The sequence below is a fragment of the Argentina silus genome (assembly GCF_951799395.1).
Source record: "Argentina silus genome assembly, chromosome: X".
Lineage (NCBI taxonomy): Eukaryota > Metazoa > Chordata > Actinopteri > Argentiniformes > Argentinidae > Argentina > Argentina silus.
In genome coordinates this window covers 21,133,862-21,148,611 of record NC_139653.1, presented here as the reverse complement: position 1 = coordinate 21,148,611, position 14,750 = coordinate 21,133,862, and the positions used below count along the sequence as shown (strand labels likewise).

The window sequence follows — 14,750 nt, the reverse complement described above, 5'->3', positions numbered from 1 at the left end:
ATAAGATTTCAAAACAATGTTGACATCATTTTCGCATGAATTAAGCATTGTTTCCAGAGTCCAGAATTGTCCTTCCCTTTTCAACACTGCCTGCCTGCTGCTGACAGACAGAATCAGAATCCAGAATTCTTTGCAGATGTTATGATCACAAATGGTTAAACAAACCATGTTTTGTTTGTTGGCATGTTTTTTTCAAACCCTGTTTTCATCTCAATCCAGAATGGAATTTTGAATAATTTTCATGATGATATCAAAGCATCCTACAGGCTCCAATGATGAAATTCTTAATAATCTTTCAGTTTGACATTGTATACATAATAATATACATAATACATAATATGTACAGTATGATCACACATAATGCTCTGTTTATACTTTTTCCAGGGATAATTTCCCACCATACCGTTCAACAGCTGGAAAATCACACCGACTGTGTTATATGTGTTTGACTAAATCAGATTCATGTTCTTCAGCCCAGAGATGCCAGCCTGTGGCAGCACAGAGACAGGCATGGCCAGAAACATATAGATGTGGTCACCTCAAAATGACAAACATTCTGTCTTTCCTTGTAACTCACCGTAATACTGGACAGCTTGGCTGATGAGAGTCCAACCAGCGGTTTGGCTTAATCCTTCACTTCCTTAATTCTTCACACCAGAGAAAGCCAGGCTTTGTCTTTAACTACAGCCTGGCCTAACCTGTCCTCCACACTTTCATAGTTGCTAGGATTAAAACAGAAGAGAGCACAAGACCTTTGCCTGCAATTTCATCATAATCATCTGAATGGGTGTGACAATGATCATGACCAATAGATGTTATGACCAAATCTGTAAACATGACCTCATTTAATTTTTCAATGAAATATCACACTCTCTTCACTGGAGCTAATACTAATCAGTGCGTACGATAAGGGGGGTGATAAGGGGGGTGATAACAGGGTAAATGTAGAGATGACAAACACAACTGCTCAGCAGTTCTGGATGATGGAGGTCCCTAGTGTGTAGAAGTAGGGGTGGTCTAAGCATAGATACTCATCTTGGACATGGGGCAATGTGTCTTCACTTGACAGACTACAGTAATGATATTTCAACATTATTTCAGTAGAGATATAACTCCTGCTTTCACTGGATTCTTCAACATTGGATGCTGAATGGGGTATAGAAAACACTGTCACACAGAGCTACTCAATGCTCCTTTCCTAGCCTCAAATTGTAAGTGTTTTTAATGCTAATTTACCCTATTTTTTGCAAAAAAATTGTCTTTTAATCCTCATGCAAGACTGAGCACATCCCATTCCAAATGTCTAATATTTTGTCCTACATTTTGGTACATGTTTTTTTGGGTACATGTATTGTTTGGTACATGCATTCCTTGCTGCCATATTCTGTTCCATTGATCAAAATTAAGTTATGAATAATTTATGAAGTTAGAGCCTCCTGACAATAACCTACCATGCAAACCAAAAAAAGTAGCAATTTATTTCTATTGGAAGATGAATTTAAAAAGCATGTTTCTTTATTTCTGTTTTTCTCTTTTCAGCATTAATACAATATAATACAAGACAATAGCTAAATTGGACTCCATCCACTTCCAATATATAAAGAATTCTTTCTGCTGCAAGTTGCTAAATAACCAGGATGTGGACATAGAAGTGTATTTGTGTATCGCCTGGAGTGAAGGTACTGAATCATATACTGTTTCATCACAGAAATTAGATTTTACATGAAACTATCCCTTTAACAGACTTCTCCATATCCAACAGTTTACCAAAAGCAATAGACTTTCCACCAAAGAGGCTGCCTCATCTGACATCCTGTGCCCATACCAAAACCATAAACTGCTAGGCTGAGGCACTTCTCTCCAGCTGTCTCTGCCTGTCTAGGAAGTGGAGGCAAAGGAGGACAACATCTGGTAAAGAATGGCATTTCGGTGGCCCCACCGCATGGCACAACATTTCCTCTAGCCCCTGAGCTTCACAGACTTGTTTTCCCAAACCTTTTTCCAACTATATTAAACAAAAAAGCTAAAACCAGCATGCACAGCTATTTTACCTCCAAGACACATACAGTATCCAAGGTAAGTCAGTTGTGATGTTGATAAAAAATAAAATATTCAGCCAGGTCACATACAGTATTAGGGAGTGGCTGCAATCACCTTTGAGCCAGACACCATCTTGAAGAATAAAACACCTGCATCAACAAAGCATAGACTCCCAAACAAGAATGCTGCTGCTGTGTAAGATTACACATAATCCTGCATGAATGCAAATGCTGTTGATCTGACTCACCCACTGCAAACAGAAAGGGAAAAGGTCTGCCAAACACAAGGAATAGGCTAACATCACTATATAAAACTACTGAGAACAAACCATTGTGTGTCTCCTTGTATTCAATAAGAACTGGACAATTTGGGTTCAACAAAATAATAGCACACACACTTGAGCAAAACTGCATCTTTTCCTCTATGATATCAGTTCAACATACACTCACCTAATACTTTATTAGGAACACTATACTAATACTGGATAGGACCTCCCTTTGCTCTCAAAACAGCCTCAATTCTTCGTGGCATTGATTCCACAAGATGTTGGAAACATTCCTTTGAGATTCTGGTCCATGATGACATGATTGCATCACGCAATTCCTGCAGATTTTTCAGGTGCACTTTCAAGCTGTGAATCTCCCGTTCTACCACATCCCAAAGGTGTTCTATTGGATTCAGATCTGGTGACTGGGAAGGCCACTGAAGAACACTGAACTCATTGTCATGTTCATGAAACCAGTTTGAGACGACTTTTGCTTTGTGACATGGTGCATTATCATGCTGGAAGTAGCCATTAGAAGATGGGTAAATTGTGGCCATGAAGGGATGCAAATGCAACAATACTCAAATAGGCTGTGGCATTCAAGCGATGATTGATTGGTATTAACGGGCTCAAAGTGTGCCACGAAAACATTCCCCACACCATTACACCACGTCCACCATGAGAAGGTGTACAGGTGTTCCTAATAAAGTGCTCAGTGAGTGTATATCATTGTTAGTAATTTGCACAGTAAAATGCACAGTATGGTGCTTAGGAAGAAAGACCATGTTTCCCTTGAGCCATAGATCTCTCATACAGTTGTGTATGACATACAGGATACAAATGTGGTGTGAAAAAGATCTATCATATTCAAAAATCTCGAAATTGTTTGATGATACCCCACTACTATCTATTTGCTACATACATTATCTATTCATTAATAAGATATTCATATTCATATAATAAAAATAATGATCAGTAACTGACTTGGTTGGAACTTTCCTCCAAAACATTTACAGAATTATTCTAGGCCAGGGCCTGAACCTCTCACCAATTCCCTAAAACCAATGCCCCCCATTCGCCAATTTATCTCCAGCCAGGCTGCAAAAACAGTGCAGTAGCCACAGAGTAAAAGTATGGAGAATGTTTACATTGTTGGCCAGCAGCCATGTTTCCAGCTGAGCTACAAGGGTTCCAGGATCCCTCTCAGCTACAGTGAATGAACTGACACATGCATGCTCATCTGATCTGTAGCAAACACTCCCTTCATCAAGACAACCTATGCTTAATTTCAGTGTCTCATCACTCTCATGAACTATGAGATGCTGTTTACAAATAGAGCCCAGGTCAACCTAAATAGATATCTATAGAATGTTATTCAACATTATATAAAAAAGGACCCTAGAAGTTTTAAAATACTGTATTTAAAGCTTCATGTTACAAATCATTTTTACCTGGATGCTTTGATACTTAACACAGCAATCCCAGCTCAACCACCATGCTCCCTCTAGTGGCAAAGTACTGATATACATATGATACAACCAACAATAAAAGACAATTTACATGACAGGAATGCATCAATGGACTCAAAGAAAAAGACACCAGATGACACATGCTTTTCAGTCAATTTTACTCTTTTTTTTGTAACATAAATCCTACATCTTATCTGGAGAGCATTTTGTGATGCTTAATCAGTGGAACCTGAGATTAGAAAACTCCTGTTGGGAGCAGTTAAGCACTGTATATTTTTCTAAGGAAGTGTGTGACTCAGAGCATGAACTTTCATTCTCTATGCAACAAAAATAGTAATACAAAACAATTCTAACAGTTAAATATAAGAAACATAAAGTCCAATCCCCCTGAACAGGGATAGTCACACTACGAGGTGGAATACACCACTCCCCTGCTGAAGTAAGGAGAACAGTTGGAACCATTTCAGACATGGGGAGACCAACAGATCAGAACAGGTCAAATTACTACAGTGGTGGCTATATTGGAGACATAGTTGGACACTAGGTAAGCAAACTTACATATGGAAAACTTAAACTAAAAAATAAAACTTAAACAAGGTAAACATTCTAAATGAAAATCAAAACAAAAGCAAACATACTGTATTTCTAAATGTTAATGTGCAACAGTGATCCAAGGCACAATAGCACAGTGTGTCATGCTTTCCTAGTTTCCTTTGACTTGACCTCACACATCTAGTGTGACAACGGATAAAAATGTCATTTTTGTGCCCATTTGGTTATATAATGGTGGTGGTTTCTCTCAGGGTGTTGTGTTCAAACCCAGCAACTGGTTTCACCAGCATGGGTAGAGGGAGGAAGGTGAGCGGGCTGCATTTATTATCGGAAAATATTGAGCTAGTTGACTAGCAAATAGCCAATAGTAGTTGTGGTTATGTGCTGCAAGAGACATACCTCAGGTTAAAGTGGAATTTTACTCAAAATATTTTGGCTGTATATTTCTCATCAGCACAACAGAGCCTCATATATATCCTAGCCAACTCAGATTTACTTCCTGAAATAGTCTCATGATAATGCATTTTGACACAATATGCATCACTATGAGACTATTCCAGGAAGTAAATCTGAGCTCACAACTAGGATATCTATGAGGTTTATATGCACAAAGTAATTATATTTTGGGACCATATCAATGATGGGCTGATGAGAAATAAACAAAATTATTTAAAAGTCAAATTCAGCTTTAAACATCAACATTTCTGAATGTTCAGCACAACTGAATAAGGTCCTGATTGCCCTACTCTGGCACTCATAACACACACTCATCAATTAATTGCTGCTAGCACTACAATGAAATCAGTGTTACACTCACTGAACCATAAGATAAACTAAATGGCTTTGGAGCATATATGACAACTCTGCATTTGTTCAAATGTACCACCACACTGCCTGTAAATACATGTTTACCTACAAAACCATAAAAATAAGGATAAATAAAGGGAACAAAAATATGAATCAAAGGAAAAGATAATATTTAATAGACTAATATGAGAATAATAATAAAAAGAGGTTTTTGGTATTGTACAGCAGAGGGTTAGTGAACTTGGTTGTGTGCAGCCCTTTGTTAGCAACTACAACAGTAGGCATATGTTGAACAGCGGAAGTAGCTACCTACAGTATGATGCTACTCTCAGGGTTTTACTAGGACATACTGTAGTTTATAGCGTCAGTCAAAACACTCATTTTCATCCATGTCTGATATCATTAAATCAAATATTCGCAATTTATTTTCCATTTACATCCGCAGTTTTATTATTACTTCTTTTCTGTGGAAGATTGCACAAGCACAGATCTCAAAGAGTGCAATGTGAAGATTAATGCTTTGACATGATTCTAAACTTTATTCATTTTAAATTCCCCCCTCAGGAAAACGGGATCAAAAGAACAATTGCAGTCCCTGAAAGACCCCACATACTATATTCCCCTCCACCCCAGCTCCAAGCCAAAATAACAAAACACCCCACCTTTCCACCCCACCCAACAATCTCAAAAACAGCAACTGCACTTCAAGCAAGTTTCAACCAAAAGCTCTCAGAACTCAGAGGAAGGTGGGGAGCGGTAGGGGAGGAATAAAGAGGAAGGAGACTCATTTCTAAAGCATTGTATATACTGGCTGTGAGTGTCTGGGTCCTTCCTGTAGAGAGGGGGCGTAGTTAGGGGGAGGAGTGTCCAGGTCAGGTTATGGCGATAGAAGGTCAGGGGTCAGGGCCAGGTGGGGCAGAACTGCATTGGCCCATGGGAAAGTTGACCTCAATGAACGATGAGCGCCCCAGCAGCGTAACTCACAGAGCTGTCCTGCCAGTTCCTGCACTGGCTCGACTGGGCATAGTTCAGGAAAGAGAAGTTCATTTCTACCCCATTCTTCCTCAGCTCAGCCACAGCCTGCAAAACACACACAGAACCACTCAATGAAACATTCACAAACACAGACATAGCTCTGAGTACAATCGGGCGTACATTGCTGCAGAGAGATTTTGAAGCCATCGATATCATATGGCCATACGGGGCACTGCAGAGGCTGGTGCAAAAGGCATGTTTCGTCATTGAAACCCATGGTAATACACATTGAAACCCATGTTAAACTTCATATTCCATTGGCCAAATAAGACTGTACTGGAATCCAATCTCGGTTTCTATTATTTCCTCCTATTATATGCAGTCTTCTCCCTAGGGCTAATTTTTTTTTACCCATAGCCCACAAGCGACATCAGAAGAATAATATCGGCAAATTTAAGGCTTCTTTTGACGTCACTAGCATACAAGTGTGTCTAAGGCTTGTGTGTCAGGTAAGTATGTGAACCCTACGCAGATCAGAAAACACTGAAACGTGTCTCTAATTTAGCAACAGACTGTGCTTGAATTGGTTCCAAGGTTAGTGACACCAATCAGACATTGCTACAAATCAAGATGATAGTGCCCGTAAAGAGCATTTCCCGGGTTCGCTGCGCCTATCGTGATCTCTCATAGGAATCCATTGAAAGGTCAGTAGTTATATTTATATATATATATATATATATATAGTTTCCATATATATATATATATTTATTATCAATGAGTACAATAAGGGAAACATATTTCTTCCTCTTAATAGACATTCCAACCATTACGTTCATGAGAAAATGTATGGCACTTTAAATCTAAGTCAGATGATCAGGGAAATCCCATTTCATTGCGGGGGGGGGTTGCATTACTATGAGTAGACAAATGCTCCTTAAACAAGTTGCCGACTTTTTCACCATTTCCCCTGATGGACTGGCTAATTTTGAGGATTGCTTACATCACATCAAGCACTAATTTTTTATCAGACATTTTGTGTCTGGTCAATTATTCAGTGGGTTTCAGCTAAATGAGCAGTTATTGTATATGCCTTTATTTCTGCTGCATGCTTTTCTTGTTTCATCACAGGCTGACCTACACAGTATTATTCTCGCAATATTCTAATCTTCTATATGTGTCATGATAATACTCACGTTTAGGAGCACTCCAATAGGATGGCGTCCACAGATGGTGTTGTGGTATTTCTTCAAGTAGTTGGTGAAGGACATAGGGTCCAACTGTTCTATAATGCCCATACCCTAGAAAAAGACAGAGAAGTAGTGATTTTTTCAAATCCATTCTGATAGATCTGACAGTTCTAGATACACCAGTGGTGTTAAACCAGTAGTTCTCAAACTTGGGGTCCCCTGAGAAAATCAAACTAACCTCTGATTTGATAAATAAGACAAAAAAAAAGATTTAGTATGAAGACAAACATTGTCTGTGCATTGCACCTGTAGCCTATATTAAAGTTTTTTGGGGTTCATATCCAACCAATTAAAGCATATTTTAGGTGATAAGGATACACTTGGACGTCATTATTATCTGTTGGCATAGCCCGCAATCAAGTTGTCGCTGTCACCGGGAAATTATTGATGTCAATTTGGGGTCGCGAGACAAAACAGTTTGGGAACCCCTGTGTTAAACTGTTGTGAGTAACTCATATAATTACAATAAATATGTAGAACAAACAGTTTCAGAGTCAAACTGAAATACGAAATATTCCCCCCCATCAAAATGTGCGACGTCAAAACAAATAAAGACCGAATTCAATACAATGTAGTCTGCTGCTCTGCCAGAGGGGTCTGGAGAGCACATCTGCTGGTGAAACACGGCTGTGCTCAGTACCTCTGCTGCTCTTTGCAGGCTCTGCAGAAACACCTATAAAGGCTATTGTGTTAGATTCTCCTGCTTTAGGGTGTTACTCCTATCTAGAGTGTACTAGGCCCTGGAATGCTGGATGATGACACTCCATTGTGACAGTCACATGCCCTACTCTCTGCCATATCCTCCAAATAACTTATACATGGTAAACATTAATAGCTTGTTGTTGTCAGAATGTATTTACCATTTTATCAAGGTGCTCGATAGATCTGTAGATCTCCCCTTGGGCTTCGTCATAGTATGTGTAGCGGAATCGTTGACCTTCAGAGAGGAAGACATATTAGCAATGATCAAGTCAGATTATTTGCAGCCCTAAAGGAGGTTTTTTCTTCCAATGGACAGAGAGAGAGAGAGAGTAAATCTCAGTGACGTGATATATGTTGTCCTCAGTACTAATCAGTACCCCAATGGCAGAAGTCAGAGGAGATGATGAAGAGGTTGGAGGGGTCGGCCAGGTATTTGCTGAGCAATTTCCCGTACTCCTGTTCTTTAGACTCACTCAGGGCACCCACCAGCACAGGGACGATGCTGAACTCATCTTTATGGCTGCAATAGGGAAAACAAAATCAACCACAGCAATGGATCAAATGACTTGTGGGAAACCGTCACCTTACTGTCAAAACACATTCTGTTTATGGGGGCAAAACAAAAATGCAGGACAGTGTCAGCATTAATGTTGGCTTCATTAATTAAAGGCCATCCATCAGTGAAAACAAATTAAGAGAATCTGGCCTTGCGGCTGTGGCAGCCGAGGGGGATTAATGAGAAACGGGGGAGAGCTGTGGGTCAATAATGGCTACCTTTCCTCCTGCATGATGAGGTGGTCAGAGGGAAAGACCAGACGGCCTTGCTCTGCTGGACTCTTGTGCTTGTGAGTTTCCCATTAGTTCAACACCCTGTGACATTTGACTAAACACCCTGACATTTGACACCAGTTGGATTGTGTACACACACACAAGCACACGCACACGCACAGCACCTGAGGCCTCTGCTTTTCTTAGGTAAAAAACTGCCTCAAACCCCTGCCAACCCAACAGAAGGGTATATCAATTATGTATGTCTGGCTGCACCAAGATGCCACATGAACAGAGGGAAGTTAGACATACCATGTGTCATCAATGTGATCAGAAGAATAATCAGTTTAAGGGGATTGAAGACCGATGGTTAAAATGTTGTTCTAATAATGAACAACACATTGGGCTCATTCATTAGCCATGCCCTTTAAGTGTTGTGCTCCCCATCACTCTACTGTGTTAGCAATGGTAGCTCTAATCGCTGTCTTACCTCTCCATGGCTTTAGCAGTGTAAGGCAAGTGCATTTCAATACTGTGCTCATCTTCGTCTGTCTGCAGACTCATCCGTTCAAACATTCCAGTTTTCCAGAGGTCAGCATAAACTGCAAAGAGTTGAGGTTGGTTTGAATTTGCATAGATTACTTATTCTTCTTGAGCTACCAAATCATTATTTCAGACAGTCACTCTTTGAGTGAGCATCGTGGTAAGTGCTACGCATCCTTAAACCTAATCAGGGAGAATGCCTTCATTTCGTGTCAGAAAGATGTTTGGCCTAAGATTAGGTAAAATCCTACACAATAAATACTTATTGAATTTGCCATTGTAAGTCATGCTCAAGAACAAATATATGTGTGCATCCCTGTGTCTAGCATTGTAGAAGCAGAACAAATGAGTACCCTTCTGGTCGATCCTCAGGTCGTATAGCGGTGTTCTATAGACCTCTGCAGGTGAGAGGGCACAACGGGAGAGGGGCACATGGTGCGAGGGTCCAAGGATGAACACCCTGCGACTGTGGGACAAGGGGACTTTATCTCACTCACATTGCTCATCAGAACAGTGCCAATACTGATAACTATTATCTGAGCTAGGGGATGTTCCTTCAGGGCAGGCAGATCTAAAATTTGATGAGGGAAAATATAAGAAATAAACAAAACATTTAAACCAATTCAGACCATATCATTTTAATAACAGTGTTTTAGAAAATTCCCTGAACTGTCACTTATAAAAAAGGTAAATGACTCACGTAACAGAAGGGTCAACTTGTTTGTAGGCATGTGCCGCACAAGCGCCACAATAGGTATATCCTGCATGCCTGAAAACACAGATATGTCCATTAATGCAAAATGAATGACATGGTAACAAAATATAAGGAAAAGGGACCACAACGTGATTGCCAGGGCCAATGCTTACGGTGCTATGATGGCTCTAGCAGGTGTGGTTGTAGATTGTGCTTGAGACAACCAGCCTTCCAATTGTGCATTCAGCTGGGATCCTACAGAGGGAGGAAAAAAAACACAAAATAGAAGGTTTAATGTCTATTTCGGCAGAACAAATGTACCGGTAACTTCACTTCAGGTCTTATTATAATAAATGATGACCACTCCTATAACTTTATATCCCACACTTTCTCAAACTAAATGCTGGATCACTGACTGTGTACAATGGCTCACTCACTGGTGCTTTGTGTGTAGCCTGCCCTTATACATGTGAAAGACAAAAAGAGAAGACATACTGGATTGGTGAATGTACTAATTGGTCTAACGAGTAACAATCAGTCAATGCACAATGCTTGGAGGACAAAAGTAAAGTACTGGATAATAATTAGGAACACAAAACCTACAAGGCATTGTTAAAACTAATTTCTGATTATAAAATGAAGAACACAGTCTCCTTACAGCTTTCCTATCCTCTCCAAATGCTGTATAGCAAGAATCAAAGATGACACTTCTGATGTCACCTGATCCCAGTCTGACCACTCAGCCATTGCTCACAGAGAGCAGGTAAATCTAGATCAGTGTGGGTCAATCTCCTCCATTATATGTATATATATATAGATAATATATATATCCTTCATATATACAAAGAATAATGGAATCATGATCAAGTCTGACCCGAACTCATTAACATATGTGTCATTGGTATCAGTACCTTGTAGCTTGTTATCTGGGATTGGCTGAATTTGTACATTGAGGTAACTAGGATAGAGACCTGTTCTTTGTCATCGTATGTTGATCATTACCTCCATCCACCTAACTACTCGTCAAAAAGCTAAGACTCCTGCTATAGTTACTGATCAACCCTAGGATGCGGTAATGGTTATTTGTTTTGTGAAGAAAAAAACCACACACAAACACACACTACATTATCAGGTTAGATACTCGAAATACATGGCTGAATAGGATTCCTTTAACAACCCTTACAACCCTGTGTGGGAGCTGAAGTAACAAAACCAAAAAAAGCATTACCGCCAAGTGGTCCGCAAGTGGTTAGTGGACTACTTAAACAAAGTTCATGCTCAGCTACTGTATGGTCATTATTGTGGTAGCATAATTTTAATTACATTTTATTTGTCATTTAGCAGACGCTTTTTTTCTATAGCGCCTTACAATAACTACATTTGTCTAAGTAAGTGAATCAACTATACAACAGTCATCGTAAGTAAAACCTTTGATAAGAACAAGTGCCATCGCAAGTCCCAGTGCTAGGGCGCGGAAGCCCTAAAAGGTCACGTATTCATACAATTGTTTTACTCCGTTTTCCCTGATAACAAGATAATTTTCTTTGTATTCTCATGATCGAGTTATTTATGTCATTATCTCCAGATAACAAATCTTGTTTCCCCCCGCCCCCCCAGTTCTTTTCCAATTAAAAGGAAACATGGGAAATACAGTAATAGTTAGGGCAAAGCAGGTAGTCAGTCGTTAGCAAGATTTAGTGTAGGCTGTGTGTGAATAATGGGAAACAAAACAAAAATATGTCTTTCCCTCTCTATAATGACGGCATCCTATTGATGTAGAGCACACTATCATGACAGTAGGGGCTTAAGTGTAAACAAAATAGGCTACATGCATTTAGAGGCTTCATTTGCATTTGGGGAAAGATTATATGGGCAGACACCTCTTACTTTGTTTTCTCGAGATCTTGAGAAAATTATCCCATTATCTCAGGAAAACAACATTTGTTATCTTGAGATAATGACATAAATAACTTGAGATCTCGAAAAAACTAAGAAAATTAACTTGTTACAGGAAAATGGAGTAAAAAAAAGAAGAAAAAACGATTATCATGGCTTTTTAGGGCGGTAATGTATGGTGTTAAAGGCATAAAGTCATGATGCATAGCCTATAGCTCTGATAGCCAACAACCGGTATGTTTCTATAGTGATGTGTTGTGAAAACAATGCCTTCAGGAGATCTAGGCCTAGTATGGGTGGCTCCACAAAGGACATACAACTTTCAAATGACATATGGCTCATAAACCGTGACCACAGTGACAGTTGGACAAATGGATAAACATACATGTTCAGAGAACCAATTTGAGTGCAAAATGTATGGGATGTGACGTTGAAGGACTGGCTTAAGAGGATAAACTAGGAAACTGTAATGAGAGGGGGAGGGGGTAGCCGGTGTCAATGCAATATGAACCCTCAATTTTGCTGCCCTACCCAGTCCTTTGTTCCAGGGCTGAGGGGACCTAGCACAAACTGGTCAAAATAGAAAGCAGGCTGACAACAATTACAGTGAAAAACTGTGGTAGCAGAGAAGTTACACAACCCAAACTAGCTACTACTGTAGCTAGCTTGATTGGTTTTTAGTTTAGCTAGGTTATAGTGGATTGATAACGCTCACAATGTTTTTATTTTCCTTGGTTTTCATGACAGGTCATTTCCACTGATCAGCGTACAGGGATAAAAGTGCTGAATAAGCTCCAAGCCACTGACTCTTTCTCTAAAATATATTTCGTGTTCATTTCAGAGTAGGCCGGGACAAAGTGTTACTGAATTGTGAACTAGCCTGATCATGTTGATGTTTTGGACGGGTATAACTTAATCCCTGGAACGAAAACGTTAAATGCAACGTAGCCATAACACGTTTATTACGCATGATGTGTGCAAATGTTACCATGTACATTTTCACAAATGTCCTTACTGAACAGAAGTTCCGAAAAAAAACCACGCAGGACGTGTTTGTAGTGTTTAGCTTAGGTAACAACGTTCCATGACTGGGACGTTCCATTCCACACATTTCCAGCAATTAGACTAGCCCGTTTCCGACAAAAAAGTGACATCCTACGTTTCCTGCAAGCTCAGACAAAGCCTAGATGGGCTACTTGATAATAAAGTCCAGAATGTTAGCCACATTTGCACTGCCATATAGTTATTAGTTATCAAATGCATTTAATCTCCTCAGAATTAATCTACCTAGATATGTTTACCAACTGCAACTTGGTGCCATTTTAGGCTAGGGCCTTTTTTCTTCTGACAACTATGCATACTCTAAATCTAAATTATTATTATTACAGTTACAGTAGCTGTCAAACTGCCTCGCCCTCGGACAACTGCCCAAATAACATAAGATCTGCACCGGGCGTCAGATATCTGTTTGGTCCCCGGTTCTACCTGAGGCGGTGTACCAGCTGCCGGCGTGACTTGCTTCTCTGCACACCACTCGGTTCGACATCTTAGTTCCCGAGCTGCCTATCTTGGTTAGCTGAGACCTTGTCGGGCAAAAAAGTTTAAAAAAAATAATAATACAGGAAAAGAACAACAAAAGCTGACTGGAAAACAGCACTACAGAAGTCGATGACAAATAATGAATACACACGGTCCAGGAATGCACTGCACTGGACAGAGTGCCTGATTAGCCAAATAAATATTGGGTAACTAACTGTTACTGTTAGATAGATGGATAGCTTAATACAAATCAAAAAAATGTAAATGTCACACGGATCGAGTCAGTTTCAGAAGAACAAAAGCCCGAGTCAGTTTATCAATTGGTTGCCCGAATAGCACTAACCAAACTGATTTTGCACTCCAGTCGGATGGCTAGTGTGCATCTGCATTAAAAAAAGGCTTATTGGCTAAAAAATAATTTGGTGTGTACCGATTCGTTGATTTCTCCTGGCAGGTAATGGGTGTGGTTAAATTGTTCTAATATTTACGTAAGGCTGTGTAGATTGGCTACTCGATGAAGATACCGAAAGATGATTCGTTTAAAATTATTGTGGGCGTGGCTACCATGAGGCAGTAGGGGGGAAAATGGGTTTGCGCGATTTACCTTTCCTGGTCCTTTTTCCTGTCATGTAACTGGCGTGCCGTCAGTGAGCTGTGTATCTGTTTAAGTAGATGCAACATGCATCTGACATGTATTATGCCACACTATGCATGATAGATTTGCGTCGATGTGCCAAACTCTCAGCAACATTATTCCGCGCATTTCCCAGAGCAGATGTTCTCAAATAACCTGCACTGCAGCCCATGCACCATCGGAACACCCGGGGATGACTTTGCGTGCACTCAACTCAATATATATATCTATATATATCTATTGGGGAGCTCTAAATTCACAACCTCTGTCCACTTTGAATGTAATCTAGATCAGACAAGGTCGGTCTGATGTGTGTGTGATTTAACAACCACAACACAAATGTTTGACACACAATAATAATTACAATAAACATTATATTATTATAAGATAATTGTACTATCTTGCAAAGCCAGATCTCTGGCAAAACCTCTCTGATCGGCTTCTCATGCCTTACGTAGTCAAAGGCAGTTCACGCATGCGAAAACCAGATCTCTGGCAAAGCCTCTCTGATCTAGTGATCGGCTGCTTATGCCTTACCTAGCCAAAGGCAGTTCACGCATGCGAAGTCGCTATTTCCCGTACAGCAGCTTGAATCGTGTTCTCTGAACGAAAATAAGCT

General features: G+C 39.9%; 1 protein-coding gene across 2 annotated transcripts; it reads right to left on the bottom strand.

The window, feature by feature from the left end:
- Window positions 1-3,915: 3,915 nt before the first annotated feature.
- memo1 (mediator of cell motility 1) lies at window positions 3,916-13,829 on the bottom strand. 2 transcript variants are annotated; one of them, XM_083695855.1, is made up of 9 exons: window positions 13,444-13,829; window positions 10,236-10,317; window positions 10,069-10,137; window positions 9,722-9,834; window positions 9,316-9,427; window positions 8,435-8,577; window positions 8,216-8,292; window positions 7,302-7,406; window positions 3,916-6,213 (listed from the first exon to the last, which is right to left on the bottom strand). In XM_083695855.1, exons 1-9 carry the CDS (start codon window positions 13,502-13,504, stop codon window positions 6,082-6,084), a joined length of 894 nt encoding a protein of 297 aa, XP_083551981.1. In that variant the 5' UTR covers window positions 13,505-13,829; the 3' UTR covers window positions 3,916-6,081. The 2 variants fall into 2 exon arrangements, with proteins under 2 accessions (XP_083551981.1, XP_083551982.1); XM_083695856.1 differs by having other exon boundaries at window positions 8,531-8,577.
- Between the last annotated feature and the right edge of the window lie 921 nt (window positions 13,830-14,750).